Source organism: Laetiporus sulphureus, assembly GCF_001632365.1.
Source record: "Laetiporus sulphureus 93-53 unplaced genomic scaffold LAESUscaffold_47, whole genome shotgun sequence".
NCBI classification, from domain to species: Eukaryota; Fungi; Basidiomycota; class Agaricomycetes; order Polyporales; family Laetiporaceae; genus Laetiporus; species Laetiporus sulphureus.
In genome coordinates this window covers 275854-289723 of record NW_024468556.1, presented here as the reverse complement: position 1 = coordinate 289723, position 13870 = coordinate 275854, and the positions used below count along the sequence as shown (strand labels likewise).

The 13870-nt window shown below is 55.0% G+C and overlaps 8 protein-coding genes across 8 annotated transcripts; 2 read left to right on the top strand and 6 right to left on the bottom strand.

Moving 5' to 3' along the window:
- Nucleotides 1-1394: 1394 nt before the first annotated feature.
- Nucleotides 1395-2266, bottom strand: LAESUDRAFT_405710 (uncharacterized protein). The gene is made up of 2 exons (XM_040902329.1): nucleotides 2001-2266; nucleotides 1395-1927 (listed from the first exon to the last, which is right to left on the bottom strand). The coding sequence occupies exons 1-2, from the start codon at nucleotides 2133-2135 to the stop codon at nucleotides 1541-1543; spliced, it is 522 nt and encodes a 173-aa protein (XP_040760357.1). The 5' UTR covers nucleotides 2136-2266; the 3' UTR covers nucleotides 1395-1540.
- A 337-nt stretch (nucleotides 2267-2603) lies between these two features.
- Nucleotides 2604-4373, bottom strand: LAESUDRAFT_744988 (F-actin capping protein beta subunit). The gene is made up of 7 exons (XM_040911344.1): nucleotides 3978-4373; nucleotides 3739-3852; nucleotides 3584-3666; nucleotides 3264-3514; nucleotides 3098-3199; nucleotides 2694-3041; nucleotides 2604-2632 (listed from the first exon to the last, which is right to left on the bottom strand). Exons 1-6 carry the CDS (start codon nucleotides 4187-4189, stop codon nucleotides 2925-2927), a joined length of 879 nt encoding a protein of 292 aa, XP_040760356.1. The 5' UTR covers nucleotides 4190-4373; the 3' UTR covers nucleotides 2604-2632; nucleotides 2694-2924.
- A 65-nt stretch (nucleotides 4374-4438) lies between these two features.
- LAESUDRAFT_744987 (uncharacterized protein) lies at nucleotides 4439-5814 on the bottom strand. Its single transcript, XM_040911343.1, has 8 exons — nucleotides 5690-5814; nucleotides 5529-5642; nucleotides 5315-5468; nucleotides 5238-5264; nucleotides 5087-5180; nucleotides 4917-5037; nucleotides 4724-4864; nucleotides 4439-4671 (listed from the first exon to the last, which is right to left on the bottom strand). Exons 1-8 carry the CDS (start codon nucleotides 5747-5749, stop codon nucleotides 4498-4500), a joined length of 885 nt encoding a protein of 294 aa, XP_040760355.1. The 5' UTR covers nucleotides 5750-5814; the 3' UTR covers nucleotides 4439-4497.
- Nucleotides 5815-5934: 120 nt separating this feature from the next.
- On the top strand, nucleotides 5935-6862 carry LAESUDRAFT_730129 (uncharacterized protein). Its single transcript, XM_040909779.1, has 2 exons — nucleotides 5935-6200; nucleotides 6269-6862. Exon 2 carries the CDS (start codon nucleotides 6407-6409, stop codon nucleotides 6737-6739), a length of 333 nt encoding a protein of 110 aa, XP_040760354.1. The 5' UTR covers nucleotides 5935-6200; nucleotides 6269-6406; the 3' UTR covers nucleotides 6740-6862.
- A 559-nt stretch (nucleotides 6863-7421) lies between these two features.
- On the top strand, nucleotides 7422-9386 carry LAESUDRAFT_405613 (uncharacterized protein). The gene is made up of 4 exons (XM_040902328.1): nucleotides 7422-7574; nucleotides 7663-7707; nucleotides 7783-9013; nucleotides 9070-9386. The coding sequence occupies exons 2-4, from the start codon at nucleotides 7664-7666 to the stop codon at nucleotides 9190-9192; spliced, it is 1398 nt and encodes a 465-aa protein (XP_040760353.1). The 5' UTR covers nucleotides 7422-7574; nucleotide 7663; the 3' UTR covers nucleotides 9193-9386.
- A 472-nt stretch (nucleotides 9387-9858) lies between these two features.
- Nucleotides 9859-10504, bottom strand: LAESUDRAFT_661652 (uncharacterized protein; the record flags this gene model as incomplete). Its single annotated transcript, XM_040904949.1, has 2 exons — nucleotides 9859-10139; nucleotides 10195-10504. The coding sequence occupies 2 exons, from the start codon at nucleotides 10502-10504 to the stop codon at nucleotides 9859-9861; spliced, it is 591 nt and encodes a 196-aa protein (XP_040760352.1).
- Nucleotides 10505-10837: 333 nt separating this feature from the next.
- On the bottom strand, nucleotides 10838-12322 carry LAESUDRAFT_752112 (uncharacterized protein). The gene is made up of 5 exons (XM_040911703.1): nucleotides 12085-12322; nucleotides 11834-12029; nucleotides 11583-11772; nucleotides 11385-11523; nucleotides 10838-11326 (listed from the first exon to the last, which is right to left on the bottom strand). Exons 1-5 carry the CDS (start codon nucleotides 12155-12157, stop codon nucleotides 11067-11069), a joined length of 858 nt encoding a protein of 285 aa, XP_040760351.1. The 5' UTR covers nucleotides 12158-12322; the 3' UTR covers nucleotides 10838-11066.
- A 214-nt stretch (nucleotides 12323-12536) lies between these two features.
- LAESUDRAFT_706006 (thioredoxin-like protein) lies at nucleotides 12537-13749 on the bottom strand. Its single transcript, XM_040906605.1, has 5 exons — nucleotides 13532-13749; nucleotides 13251-13483; nucleotides 13002-13200; nucleotides 12792-12944; nucleotides 12537-12730 (listed from the first exon to the last, which is right to left on the bottom strand). Exons 1-5 carry the CDS (start codon nucleotides 13586-13588, stop codon nucleotides 12647-12649), a joined length of 726 nt encoding a protein of 241 aa, XP_040760350.1. The 5' UTR covers nucleotides 13589-13749; the 3' UTR covers nucleotides 12537-12646.
- Between the last annotated feature and the right edge of the window lie 121 nt (nucleotides 13750-13870).

Sequence of the window (13870 nt, the reverse complement as noted above, 5' to 3'; positions counted from 1 at the left end):
CCCATTCCCTCCCTTCCCCCTTGCGACCTCGCCGAAGTTCATCCCTCCCCACCAGTCACTGAGGATGGACCGAGTCCTTCTTCTTGTGTCCCGCCCGTGGACAGAGAGGACGAGTACCGCAGCGTCACGGAAATCAGTTATGCGTCTTGCTTCGCTGGCGAAGTTAGAGCGATCTTTGTTTCCGACGGCGTCTATGGGGGATCTGAGCCTGCTGGATGGTGGACCCAGCAGAGCGTGTGTTTGTATTCTAGTGTCACTGACGAGAGGAACAAGCTCCTCGAGCAAGACCGACATGTTGTTGAAGCGATACAGGCTGACGAGCAGGTATGCAATGGTACTGGCCCAGGTGAGTCAGAGAAGAGACGGGGCTCCACGGCATACTAACTTTTTCTGGCGCAGGTACCGGAAAGCGGAACGACCAGGATCGTATTCTGGATGCGTACGAGGAATGGAACGACCTCCTTGAGCAAGCCGGGCTGATTCCTAAGGCGACGACGATCGACGAGTGGGACAGCGACGAAAGGGATTTGGACGCGTACGAGAGCAACATGCTCCTCGAGCAACCCGGAGTGATCTCACAGGCGGCGCGGATGGAAAGGCAGGACGACAGCGACAGCGACGGGAAGACGGAGTCTTCAGACATGACGGAGTTGAGGGAGGACCTCGAGCTCTGCGAGGGCCGCCTTCGTCTCTGTCAAGTGGCCTTCGACTGGTGTGTCAAGGACCGGTCTCGCTTCAAGCGCAAGTTCGACGATCTTTCGTTCTTGCACAAGGCGACCAAAGAGACACTCATCGCGGACATCCGGAAGTATCAAGACAAGGTTGCGACTGTCGAGCGCTCGAATGTCGCATCGGCTGAGGCACTGGAAGCCGCGGAGAAGACCATCGACTTCCTGGAGGCGGAGAACTATTTCGCCCAGGTTTCATCAGAGGAGCAGGTTCGCAGGTTACAGGCCGACAATGCGGCCCTCGTTGCGGAGCTTCGGGCGTACAAGCACAGAATTGAGTTGCTCGAGAGCGAATCGGACGGGACACAAGATGACTGCGGTGAACTGCACTGCGACAAGGAGTATCGTGCGGGAACGCTGGAGGATTGTCAGGCTCGCCTCGCTCTCTGTCAAGCAGCCCTATCCTGGCAGGAAGACAATAGACGCCGCTACAAGGCAGAGAACGATGGCCTCAGGCATGAGAAGAAGCAGGACGAGCTCACCAAGCAGGCATTCGCAGACGAGGTCCAGAAGCAGATAGCGAAGAATGTCTCGCTCGAACGCGACAAGCGCGTAGCGGCCCAGTCCGTCGAGGCCGCAGAGGACAGCATTGACTTCCTACATGCGGAGAGCTTCTTCGAGAAGCAGGCATTCCAGAAACGGATCCTTGAGCTAGAGGAGGGTCTGGCAGGGAAGGAGAAGGATATCGGTCGACTGCAAGAGGACCTGGCTGCTTCCGAACGCCGGGGACGCTCGCACGAGCTCAACGCCGCTGCACATGCACAATGGAATGCGGTTCTCGTCAAGGGCAAGAGGGACGCCGAGAGTGCATCTCAGCAGGCTCTCGACACCGTGAACGCGGACCTCCGCAAGCGAACGGCAGAGTTCGAGCAGAAGGTCGATACGCTAGTCCAGCAGGTCATGAGCCTCACGAAGGACAACAAATCAGTTGACAAAGAGCTGAAGAAGACGAAGGCCGACCTAAACGCGATCCGAGAGAGAGAGAAGTCGTGGTCATTCGTCGTAAACGCGGAGCAGAAGCGAACTCGCAGCGACAAGAGCGACTCGCAGGCGACGGTTTCGGGTGTTGTCAAGTACTCGTATGGGAGTCCCGAACCAGCGCCATCGGCCTCAGCATTCGCGACCTCGATCTCGCAGGACAATGTCAAGCCCGTCCATGCACCGAAGTCGGGCGACGGAACTTGAGCTCGGAGTCGTGGCTATCAGAACACAGGAATCAGGTACATTCATATATTCAGATCTTCGCTCCGATGTCTGACTCGATCTCCTCACCTTACGCAGGTGACAGCGTACGGATCCTCCCGTACGTTGATTAGGCGGAGAATGTCGACGCAATATAAAGCGTTTAGTGCAAAGGGCACTGGGGTTTTCCTCTTCTTTCTTTCTCGGTCCGGGTCTATGATGCATGTGTTTCTCGTCTCTTTTCTCTTTTCTGTCTCTTTTGTAAATGTCCGCGACATACGGAGCCTCTGTCTGTACCCATAGCTCGCTACGAGTCTATGCATCGCGTTGATTTAATCAGCCCGGCTCGTTGTGAGAATGATGGGCAAGAAATCACTTATGCAGGGAGCACAGAACTCCGAGATTCTCGAAGTTCTCTCGACCACAGACAACAGACAACTCACCGTCAAGTCCGTCATCAAGAGACGTGACTCGGAGATCTTGAGGAAGATGGGGTTAAGGATCGAAAAGGGTGTCAACTCGCCGCTGCCGCTCTTCAAGGCTCAGTGATACCGCGCGAACGACAGAGTCTTTAAGACGGTGAATTGGCTGCCCCCGTGTCGATTTATGCCGAAGTCTCGATATTCAGAGCGTTCACAGTAAATCTTTGCATCTTGTCCCAACATCCACTGACATGGGAACGAGAGGGTGATTCTCTCAATAACATGGTTTGCTATAATATACTGTAAATCGTCAGAATCTGTCAATGAGCCCGACGACAATGTGGCAACACTAGAGGCGTACATTATGCATCATGATCAATGCTGAACAGGATGTCTCAAATACGACAGAAGGTCAAGCGGTTTCGCAGGAGCTCCATTGATGAGTGGCGCGATCCGCACGAGGTTGTACGGTCTAGCAATGCAAAATACCATTCTTACTTCAAAATGTACAGACCTAGGTTCCCTTCTGCTATCCACAAATACGTCGGCCCCATGCCAACGTGCCACACGAAATGGGTATTGATGAGACTGATCACCGCTTGATAAAGCCTACGAGCTCCTTCTGCAGTTCTCGCTGTCGCCTCGCCTTCTCGAGGTCGTCCACGCTGCGTAGGTCGAAGACGATATCTCGCGTCTTACCGAAGTAGACCTGTACGAGGTAGGGATAAGGAGTTCGCTCGAGCGGGCATGATCTCGACGACGTACCTCCTGCAGAAGATTCCGCATCTTGATTTCCATATCTTCGACCATCTTGCCAGTGTTCACGATATGCGACGACTGGTCGGCTACGGGATGGTCCTGCTCGCTCTGAGACCGATAACCATTCCCTCAGTCTCCACACGCGTGTATCAGCTGCGAACATCAGACACACCTGTCTTGTCATGCTCCCGCTCAGCATGACCTCGCCCTCCCGCTTCACATCGTCCTTCTCTCCTTCCTTATGATTCCCATCCTTCATACTGCTATTGCCGTTCCCGTTTGCCACCGCAGCTCGGTGTGTCATTTGCAGCATGATGGTAGAGGTGAGCTTGTAGTGTGCCTGGCGGCCGCGCTCCGCCGCTTCAAAGACGTGGATGGAATCCCAGGAGCCTGAAGGCTCTGTTGGTGATGAAGGATTCAGGACTGTGGAAGTGATGACAGCAGATCAGCTGCATGGTGAATCGATGTCCACTGTGAGAGCACAGCACATACTCTTCTTGAGCAAGACCACACCGGCGAATCCTCCATCATCTAAATCCCACAGAAACACCGACGATACACCACCCTCGTAGTACCTATAGCAAGGATTGCCAAGCGCGGCAAGTAACTATCGAACGGTAATGTTGCGCAAGCAGGACAGCACGTACATCTCCCGATACGTATCAAACGCCTCGTTCGCCGTGATCTCGAGCTTTCTGAGCTTCGCTGACGGCACAGTGCCATCCTCTAATGGTGGATCGTACTCATTTGACCACGGTGACCTGGAGCATGCGCATACATAGTCAGCACATGGTACGTTCCGATCATGCTGGCAGCTGCACTCCCTTCCCAATCGCCAAGGTACATACTACAATTCTGGAGTGAACTGGCGGACGGAGAGACTCACCGGTAGCTGTCCCCGTCCCTGTTGTAGTCACAGGCCAAGTATTCCTTTCCTGTGGCTCGGTCCGTCATCACCTTCAGCGGCTGGTCTACACTCCCCAGGAGCTCGTCCGCGTAACCTGGACACATCGCCACAAGCGAGGCGACGTTCTCCTCCACCTGCATGGGCGGCAGCCGACGCATGAGGTCGAGCATCGAGTCGACTCGGTCCACCATGGCGAGTAGGGTGTTTGGTGGGGAAAGGCAGTGAGTATGCTGTCAGTGATGCGGGGTCAACGCTGAGGTCGTTGGGGGCTGCTAGGTCAATGCGGCGAGGCGTGAATATTCAGCGGACGAGATCAGACAAGAACGATGTGCAGATGTGATCCGGCAGTGATTGCAGTCCAAGATGTACACGCGCGGGAGGTGGGCGCTGTCGCCACGGTCACGTTCCCGACGCGTATAGCACGTCCTCTTACGGTGTCTGCAGCTTTGTACTAAAGTGCACATTATATACGACCACTCAGGTACATGTAAGCAATGGATCAGACTGCGCCATCAGCACCATCGGTCTTTACACTGCTAGGCTCGCTCGTAACTGTCTTATCTGCTACGCGCCCTTGCTCCTCCACCGTCGCATTCTTCGCATTGGCAATCTCCATCACGTTGAACTTGTGCAGGGTATAGTAGTCGTTGACGACGCTGATGCCGCATACACTCTGCAACCGAATATTGAGAGACAGCCGCTATCAAAGTTGCTCGCGAACATACCTTGAATATTTCCACAAGGATGAACACCTCCGGATTATTGAGATCGACTTTATGCCGCTCTGAAACGCACTTTGCTAGCTCTTCAATGAGTTGCGAGCGAGTCACCGTGTTGTGATTGCGTATTCTGAGCTCGATTTTGTACTAGCGCGTCTTCAGCGTCCGTTTTGAAAACAGCACTAGAAGATAGACATACCGTGTAGGTCTTCTCCAGATCCGATTCAAAGAATGAATTCGCTATGCGGTTGCATAATGAACAGATCTCCGGGATATTGGCAGCGCATGTGGCAGATACTGGCGTGAGCCGCTGGGTGTACCTAAGATGGTTGGGTAGCTGATGCATGTCCGGCCTACATGTGAACTCACCGTGTATGCGTCACACCCGTCTGCGCTACGTTTTCAACGTGTCTCATGACTAATTTGACAGGGTCCACCGGTGGCTTGCACGATATGAAAACCACTACATATACATAATATACCTGAGTTTCTGGGCCAATGGTCGCTTAGCACTACATACCACAAGGCGTGTTAATTTGGCAGTTAGCTGTTGCAGATCATGAGTGTCTGTCACGTCAAGGACGAACGTGGACGTACCGAACCTTTGTTCCTTCCGAGGGCGCTTCATGGAAGCGACTTCCTTTGCCAACTGTTTCTCGATGTCGCCATCATCGCTTCCTTCATCATCGGAATTGTCATCGTCAGCTTGCGTACCGGTAGCACTATCATCTGGCCACATCTCCGACGCAAGCTACAAAGTCGAGACGCTTCGTTCAGCTGCTGGGACATCAAGACAGTGCGTTCGACTTACACTTTCGAAAAGGTCATACAGCTCTCCCACTGTCTGCTTCTCCTTCCCCTTAACACAAGTTACCCATACGCCTGGCCCGTCAACGGTTCGTTGACCCCAGATAGGTGTGCCGTCCTGAGAAAGTTCAAGCAGATAGCTGACCAGGATTAATGAGGACATACTTGGCGATATCTCCGCCTGGCCTTGTCTTTTCCAGAGCTTTTCCTCTTCCCTTCCGACATTGCAGACTTTCGCGTGTCCGGATGGAATGCAGAACAGATTGATAGTGATGGCGCACTGGCGCAGAGAGAAGGATCACAGTGCATCGTATGACAGTGACGACCAATGTCGTGTGACAGGTCGCGTCCCCTGTCACGCTTACGCTTCGTCGGACATCCTGATCAATTGGCTTGTCATCTCTCACAAGCTCGCTCACGCCAACGCCCTGCTTCATCATGCCGCAAACGGCCCACAGTCTCTCTCCCGAGACCACTGAATCCTACATCCAGCGGCTCACGCACTACTTGACTATCTCTCAGCTTTCAATGAATCACGTGTCCAAGCACTTGAACACACTCACAAGCCGTCAGGATATGGACCCAACACAGGCTGTATCATATTCCTCCACTGCACTCTGTCGAAGAACGGCAGCAATGGTTTCGCAAAATGTATGCAGGCCCCTGCTTCTCACGAGTGAGTTCAATTTCCTTCCTCGCTGCTAAGTGTTCCTAGTATTCAGCCTCATTGGCGATCTGTTTCAGCTATCTTAAATGGATTATCAGGGTCTTTGCCTGCCACGGTGCCGATGAGGCCATTCGTATGCAGGAGTTATTAAACATGCCAGAGAGAGCCCTTGCCGCTATAGATGTTGAAGTTGGAAGGCGCCTGTAAGATCCATCATGCTACTTTTCTCGATATCGTGGCACCGCAAACTCGCCAGTTACATGAACAGATACAAGAACGTGACTGGCAAAGATCAGCCCCCTTTTGGCCCTCAAACTTCACGCGACAAAGAGATGGCTGCAAACCACGACCTCATCGGTCGTGTTGTTGTGCGCCCGAACGGTTATGGAGAAGTCGAACAACTTACCGTCGTTGACTATGTCACCGGACTCACGGGAAGGGCTTTCTTCATCTTACAGAACATCGCATCCGACGAGGATCGCGAGACGGAGCACATTACAGAGGAGAAGCTGAGGAAGCTGCAATTGCTATCCGAGGAGGACGGGTAGCATCTGGTCTCCCTCGGCTCAGCTTGTAGTTATGTACGTATTTCTCTGCCTGACTGTTATGTACATAGTGGGCAAGCTTAAGTGATGCTACCCCCATTCGTGATTCATCAAGGACGTTGCCTGCTCTATTCGGTTCACCGCTGGTCTATGGGACACTGCCCTATTATTCGTTGCCGTGAGGTGCATGCAGCTCGTCCTAGAAAGCCTATCCTGCCCAAGGTGTAATTGAGAGAGCAAGCATGAACGTCGGCCGACTGGTTGTGTTCTGCGAAGCGCAGACGTTCCAAGTGCGGGCGCCTAGATACATCCATCTTAGCAAATTTGATCCCCGCGGTCATTGCGCCGGTCAAATTCGGTTCGGTTTGGTTTCCACCTGGCAGTCCCCTCTGAGTTCTCAGCCCTCTGCACGGAGACCTGCCTCTCCTCTTGCACTCTGTCTATTTCCCACTTTCTGTCTTTCTCCTGCTCTTGTGCTGGCAAAGGAGCTGTACTATTTTCGTGCTGAAACACTAGTGCCGCGCTTTTAGCGTGCCTGACAGCGCAGACGCGGTCACGCTTGCATCATCATCATCATATCCCCGGGCCCGGCGCACGCAGAGGCTGGCACTCTACCATCGATCTCTCCCAGGCGATTTTCCTCACGTCCTGCATCATGCATGAGATTGTCGCGGACGCCCTCCCCCTCATCCATCTCATGGACACCCATCTCGATGGCGACAAGCTCCACAGCGCAGCCCAGCTCCCGCGAAAGTCGCCCTCCACGAGGAGCGCGAAGGCCGGGGGGCTGTCCCCTATCGCCGTGCCCTGCAGGCGAATGCCCACCGGAGCTTTAGGGGTGCGTGCCTCATTTCAGCCTCCTCACCTACGACGCTTCCTGCAATTGGTGTTCATCCTGACCGCATGACGCAGGATCGAACGAACAGGATGAACTCGCCGCTGCTACAGTTGCCCTCCCCGACCTCCACCCTGTAAGTCAGGTTCTCTCCTTCTCCGTATCCACCCTTCCATCTAATCACGACCACGTCCATGTTCTCCGAACCCAGTACTCCCGATGCGACACATTCCTCAGGATCGTCTACCCGATCCATCTCGAGGTCGAGCTACACCAGCCACGCCACAGACCCTGACAACCTCAAAGCTACTTACTCTAAACAGGGCCCGGCGTCCTCCTCTCCTTCGCATCCGCTCAGCCCGCACCTGCGCCGGCAGCTACGCTACCTCCGCGCGCAGGAAGCCCTCACAGCGACACTCCAAATCTGCGAATCCGAACCGTCGCCAACCGAGTTGCAGATCCGCGCGCTCGAGCGCGCGACGGCGGCCCTCAGCGCGCAGGCACAGGAGGCGCGCGAGCGTGCTGCACAGCTGCGTGCGTGTCTCGCGGATGCACGCAAGGCTGCCGCATCAGAGTCTGCACAGCAGCTCGAGCCGGGCGAGCTCCGCGCCTTGCAGCGCGAGCGTTGGATGGCAGAACGTAGATCAGCCGCGCGAGAAGAGCAATCTAAGGCCACGAAGCAGCTGCTTTCGAGGCTTCTCTCAGGCGAAGGCAGTGAACATGACATTACACGTCGCAAGATCTCGCATAACGACGACGCACGTCGGATGGTCGCCGCTGACGTGAATATCGTCCGCTACTGTGAGCGGTCGCAGACGCGCGTGCCAGTGCTGTTCCCCGGCCCACGGTCGCACCGCGCGACGCACACGCCTCCACGGCGAAAGGTGATCAATCGCATGCGCTCACTACGCCTGCGCCCGACGATTATATGTACGCCGCAGTCTGCCCGCCAGGAAAATGGATCTAGGCAATCCACTTCTATATTTACGATGGTGAACGGTTCTTCATCGGACTCTCCCGCCAATCCTACCTCGGCGCTTGAGCCCGAGCGCTCGTCATCTACACAACACGCTGGCACCCGCCGTGTCCACTTCACGCCCGAACCATCAGCTCCTTCCTCACCGTCTCCGTCATCGCACATCGAAGCAGGCACCGCGAGCATCTACATGTCTTCTCTCTCGCATCCGCGCACGGCCGACGAGCTCCTCCACGACATGGACCTCGCAGACATCGCCGAAAACCCGGGCGTCCCCGAATACGCACTCGAGCTCCTTGATGCGCTTGTCGCGCGCGAGCTCGATGTCTCGCTCGCGCCATTGCCTGCTGCCACTCGGAGGACGATCGCACAGTCGAGGTCGGAGGCTGGGATGAGTGGGGAGGGGTCCAATGTAAGGGAGACGATGACGCCAACGAGAGAGGAAACGAGAGGCCTCAGTGTCGATGTGAGCATGGGCGCTGCCCGCCATCCACCGTCTATTGCTAGCGTGCTCGCGATCAGCCCGTCGCATCCATCACCGTCGATCGCGAGCTCGAGATCGACGAAGGAGCGCAAGCGGTTTTCGGCAATGCCCTTCGCGGGCGAGAGAGCGCGGACCACGAAGGAGGACGGAAGCACTCATAGCGGGAGCCCAAGCGTTGTCTCGCGAGTGCGGAAGCGCTTTTCCAGCTTCTCGCTGCTTGGGAGGCGGTGACACGTGTCAAGGCGGTTACGATTCGCTTGCATGGGGAGGACTCGAGACGCATTCATGCTTGGACTTGAGCTGCATTTTGGACAAGCTTCGCATATGTATGTATTATATTGCTGTACGCATCCTCGTCGTTTGGCGCTTTCTCGTTTGTTGCTTCTTGGTGGATGCAGATGTTCTTGCTTGTACCAATAGTGCAATGTTCACGTTCACGCATGTCAATTCGATGATACGTTCTGCTCCTTCGTCCTCCATGGCGTCATGACTTCTGGAGGAAGAGTTCGCCGTTGCAGCCTACAGGGAGAAGACTTGATATTGAGGGCATGTCTCCTCGTAGCACCAGTGGTGGGCTGCAGGCAGTACGACCCAAACGCTGTGGCATCCATCGGCTAATGCCTGTGCAGTCCGCGGAGGCCACGTTCCTGCACACCTGGTCGGTCCTCTCAAGCACGACCTGGAGTGGTAGTTTCAGAGCCCTGCTGATCCCGTAGATAGGCTGTCCCTTAAGATAAGTCGCACAATGAGGCATTGCTAACGAGACAAATGGTTGGACTCACCTGAACATCATAATCATCTAGGTATCAAAGTGCAATCCGTAGATATCACGCCTCGTCTCCAAACGACAGGAGCTTCTTCTCTGCTTTCTTGTGCTTTTTCTTCGGGCTTTTGCCGCCCTTGCCGTCTTTTGCTTCGGGGTCACGCCCATCGCCAACGGCCTTGCGCTTCGTCGACTTTGCCCTTGGCGCGGCGCCAGAGGAGAAGGATAGGCCTTGTACCTGCTTAGCCGCATTTGCAGGTTTCTCCGCCATCTTCGACCCCGACGCCGATGTCTGCGCTTCATCTCCTTGTGCGCCTGAATTAGGCAATGGAGGAAGGCCCTTCGCTGGATTGCTCGCCCTCAACCAGCGGTAGCATGCATATATGCGGACTGAACACACCTTTTCGCCTCTCATCCTCCACCTCCCGCTCGCTGAGGTGCTTCCCCTCTTTCAGCACCACGACCTGCGGCCGCTCATCTGCGTCGTCCTCGTCCGCGCTGCCCAGATCGTTCGAGGGGCGTTCAGGTATCGCAGGCCGTTTCGGGATAGGCGGACGTCCAGAGCCGTCGTACTCATACTCGTCATCTTCGTCGTCGTCTGCGCCCCGCGCTCCGGACACGCGCTGCTGCATGCGGAGCAGGAAGGCTGGGGTGTGCGCATTGTAGGCGAGTCGGGACGAGAGCTGTTGGCGAGTCGGGTCTTTCGACATCGTCGCTGTTTATTCGAGGTCAGCAAAGAGGAAAGCGACAGAGTCAAGGATTTCAGTGTTCAGATGAGTTAGATAATTTGGTGTGTCGGAAGCAGATGCGCTTGAGCGCCTAGTGGCAGCAGCCGTATATGACACCTGAGGTCCACGTGCACCTACCTATCCATGTATGCCAAATATGGAAGGTCTCCTGCCGTACATGTCATTTTTTTTTCAAGCGTGGGAGAATGAGAATGCACCGCCGCTGACGCGTCCCACGTGACGGCGACGCGTGGACGCGCCTCGTGGACGTCGGCCTGGATTTCACGGCGACGCATTTCGCGTGTCTCGCGGCCAGGGAAGATTAATTACGGCTCAATCACGGAGATTGCAAGGGGAGCTTGCTATAATACTGGGATCCACGATCATTAGACTAATACTAACGCGAGTCAGTCGATGGTACTGTAAGTAAGTCGTGTAACAAGGTATGTGGTGGAAGCAATGTGAACGCAATCCTCGAAGAAAACATGCCAGTGGCATCGTGCCCAGTATCGTAAGGGTCGTGACTACAACAATGTAGTCACTTCTACACTCGCTCAGACATATTCGCGGCCGGTCCATTCGCAGCATAGCCGTAGACCCCGCCATTGCCATGCCCGTTCGTATGTCCATTGGTGTACGGCTGATTCACATTGTTGCCGTTGACCTGCTGCATCGGAACGCCGGTCCGCTGCGCTGCGAGCGGGTGCAGTTCGCCCTTGCGGACGCCGCGGGACATGCGCAAGTCGAAGTAGAAGGATAATAGGTAGAACGTGTACCCGAAGGCGATGACCCACTCGAATACCGCTGCAGATCAGAGTCAATCAGCGAATGACAGAGAGAAGCGTCGAGCATCCGGACACACCTCCGACGTTGGATGCTACCCACAGGGTGATCGCAAAGATGATCGCGAGGATGATGAGGGTTCCCGCGATGACGCCCTTGATGATGTATGCTGTCTTGAGCTTACGCTCTTCGGCGTAATTCTTGCTGAGCCAGCGATACTATAGCGGTCGCGTGCACATCAGGCAAAGCAGATTCGCGAAACTGGCGCCGAACGTACCTCGATAATGATGAAGATGGCACTGAGCCCGACGCCGACAATAAACACGACCAGCATCGAGTCATGCACCGAGTGAAACCGGCGCACATCGAAGATCGAGAGCATGATGAGCCCCCCACCTCCGATGAAGGAGCCGATGATCGCGAGTATCGAGAACACCTTCTCCCGACGACGCATGTTCGGGATCAATCTACAAGTTCGAACCATTCAATCACGTATCTCTGCGCAACTACAGAAGCAAGCATACTCACCGGCCTGAATGCCGCAACCATCTCTCAGTCACCAGCGTCAGGAAGAACGACGCTCCCGTTATAGAACAGCAAGCGATGAACAGCGGCTTGAGGTAGCTCGCCCCGATATCGGAGATGAGAGCGATACTTCCCTGCTCGTGGACGTATTTCGGGCGGCCAGTGGCAAGCCAGGTTATCAGCATGGCCCACAATGTGACTATGACGCCGCCAATCAGCTTTGATATCTGCACAACACCGTCACGATTACTTGCAGAACCAGATGAAAGATCCAAAGATTGGTATCCACGCGTAGAGCCAGTAGCGGTGCTCGTATGCCCACGGCATAATGTCTGTGATCGCCCAGACAAGCGAGGGTGGTGCTCCAAATTACGCGTCGGTGTAGGGTAGACGAAATAGTGAGGGAGAGCGGAGACCCCAGAGCGGGGGGCTGGCGAGCACACGACTGGTGGAGGACTGCAGCGGCATCGCAGAGCAGACTGGATTATAGCAAGACCTGGTCCGCAGCCAAGTGTATACGCGCTCTGGCTGACGTCAGGCTCCACGGGCTCACACAGCTCACGCTTCGTCTATGCTCATAACAAGGGCGATTGCAGCAGAAACAGTTATAAAATTGCACCAAACGCGAGGACAAAGCTGCACCAAGGAATGGACTACGGTAAGTAAGAAAACTGCTCGGATGATACTACAACAAATAATAAAACAGCTTCGGTATATAAGTCAATCGATCACCATCCGTCCTCTAATCAACTTCCCTCGGAATAATCAGGCGATGCGAAGCCACGATCATCACAGTGGCGCACCCTACAAATCAGATCAATTTTTAACTGAGCAATGCGGTCCTGGGCTGACATGAGACAAAGGTGTCACTTTCTCAGTCTGTGCGAGCTTCTTGAAAATCTGTGCCAGGCGGCCGGTGACGGTGAGAATTAACAACATGTCCTCAGCGAATGAAACGTACCTGGATGTACACGTCCGCGGTCTGTCCACCAATGACCGCCCAGCGACCGTCGATAATTGTGAATGGGACGCCGGTCACGCCTTTCCTGCGGGCTTCCGCCATCATGTCCACGACATCTCCCCGGCACTCATCCGACTCGAGGAACTTGATTGCCTGGGTAAGGCCGTGTGAGCCGCCAAGCACAGGGGTGGCAACGTCGGTCTAACTCACCTCTTCCTTAGACATGATGCCGCTTGCCTGCGCCAGCTCACCAAGAAGCTCAAAATCGCCAATGTTGTTTCCGTCCTCAAAGTATGCCTTGTGAATGTTGTTCAAGAACTTTTCCTGCATGTGTTGCCCGCCCAGCTTCAGAGCCTTCAGACTGAGACGATGTGCGCGGGTGCTCTGAGTGATTGTACCGGAATAATTGCTGGCATGCGGTCAGTATGTATGCGCATGAAGTGGCCTTTTGTCGCTCACATGTTGAGCCCAAGCTGGGTTCCCCGAGTGGTAACCATCTGCTCAAATGATGCAAACTTGTCCTTGCCGAATCTGTTGAGGTACCATTCGCGCTTGACCAGCGCCTGTTCCTCCGGTAATGACGGCTGCAGCTGGTACGGTCTGTGTTCGACTTTGATAGTGATGGGGAGATCCTTGACGGCCTCAATGGCGCGTTCCATCTCTTTCTCCCCAATGTAGCACCAGGGACATATCTAGGAGCGGTGTCAGCGCACGCGGAGTGACAACCAGCTACCACGTACAATGTCTCCGATCACGACGAGGGATACCACCCGCTGCATGTTGGTTATGTCCTGCATGAATGCACGCAGGAATGGCGGGGAGGATGTGTTAGAGAAACAGTCCGGGATAGTATAGGATAGTGCTGAGAACGGAGGCAAAGAGCGAAGAGCGCGAGCAAGCACCTGGAGTTGGTCGACCGGCTGCGAAAGGAGCGTCGCGCTGCGATATGTAAAGACCCAAGGAGCGGAGGAATCAGCGTGAATGGGCGTATAAGAGCGCCTTTACAAATGGTCCCCTAAGATTGGTCACGAATTGGTGAGCAACTCCTCCGGAGGCGCTGCTGGACCGATCACGTGTTG

What these genes read in the sequence shown, in the direction of transcription:
- LAESUDRAFT_405710 (XM_040902329.1), bottom strand. Translation starts at nt 2,135, where the DNA reads ATGCATCATAGACCCGGACCGAGAAAGAAAGAAGAGGAAAACCCCAGT. An exon ending in TACGCTGTCACCTGCGTAAG is followed by an intron (nt 1,928 to 2,000) that starts GTGAGGAGATCG and finishes GTGTTCTGATAG; the next exon opens with CCACGACTCCGAGCTCAAGT.
- LAESUDRAFT_744988 (XM_040911344.1), bottom strand. Translation starts at nt 4,189, where the DNA reads ATGGTGGACCGAGTCGACTCGATGCTCGACCTCATGCGTCGGCTGCCG. An exon ending in AGGGACGGGGACAGCTACCG is followed by an intron (nt 3,853 to 3,977) that starts GTGAGTCTCTCC and finishes CGCATGCTCCAG; the next exon opens with GTCACCGTGGTCAAATGAGT. An exon ending in GCGGGAGCATGACAAGACAG is followed by an intron (nt 3,200 to 3,263) that starts GTGTGTCTGATG and finishes TATCGGTCTCAG; the next exon opens with AGCGAGCAGGACCATCCCGT.
- LAESUDRAFT_744987 (XM_040911343.1), bottom strand. Translation starts at nt 5,749, where the DNA reads ATGTCGGAAGGGAAGAGGAAAAGCTCTGGAAAAGACAAGGCCAGGCGG. An exon ending in CCAGGCGGAGATATCGCCAA is followed by an intron (nt 5,643 to 5,689) that starts GTATGTCCTCAT and finishes GAACTTTCTCAG; the next exon opens with GACGGCACACCTATCTGGGG. An exon ending in CCAAATTAACACGCCTTGTG is followed by an intron (nt 5,181 to 5,237) that starts GTATGTAGTGCT and finishes ATGTATATGTAG; the next exon opens with TGGTTTTCATATCGTGCAAG.
- LAESUDRAFT_730129 (XM_040909779.1), top strand. Translation starts at nt 6,407, where the DNA reads ATGCTACTTTTCTCGATATCGTGGCACCGCAAACTCGCCAGTTACATG.
- LAESUDRAFT_405613 (XM_040902328.1), top strand. Translation starts at nt 7,664, where the DNA reads ATGAACTCGCCGCTGCTACAGTTGCCCTCCCCGACCTCCACCCT. An exon ending in CCCTCCCCGACCTCCACCCT is followed by an intron (nt 7,708 to 7,782) that starts GTAAGTCAGGTT and finishes CTCCGAACCCAG; the next exon opens with TACTCCCGATGCGACACATT. An exon ending in CGAGAGGCCTCAGTGTCGAT is followed by an intron (nt 9,014 to 9,069) that starts GTGAGCATGGGC and finishes GCTCGCGATCAG; the next exon opens with CCCGTCGCATCCATCACCGT.
- LAESUDRAFT_752112 (XM_040911703.1), bottom strand. Translation starts at nt 12,157, where the DNA reads ATGCCGTGGGCATACGAGCACCGCTACTGGCTCTACGCGTGGATACCA. An exon ending in TGGATCTTTCATCTGGTTCT is followed by an intron (nt 12,030 to 12,084) that starts GCAAGTAATCGT and finishes GCGGCGTCATAG; the next exon opens with TCACATTGTGGGCCATGCTG. An exon ending in CCATCTTCATCATTATCGAG is followed by an intron (nt 11,524 to 11,582) that starts GTACGTTCGGCG and finishes CGACCGCTATAG; the next exon opens with TATCGCTGGCTCAGCAAGAA.
- LAESUDRAFT_706006 (XM_040906605.1), bottom strand. Translation starts at nt 13,588, where the DNA reads ATGCAGGACATAACCAACATGCAGCGGGTGGTATCCCTCGTCGTGATC. An exon ending in ACCCAGCTTGGGCTCAACAT is followed by an intron (nt 13,201 to 13,250) that starts GTGAGCGACAAA and finishes ACCGCATGCCAG; the next exon opens with CAATTATTCCGGTACAATCA. An exon ending in GCATCATGTCTAAGGAAGAG is followed by an intron (nt 12,945 to 13,001) that starts GTGAGTTAGACC and finishes GGCCTTACCCAG; the next exon opens with GCAATCAAGTTCCTCGAGTC.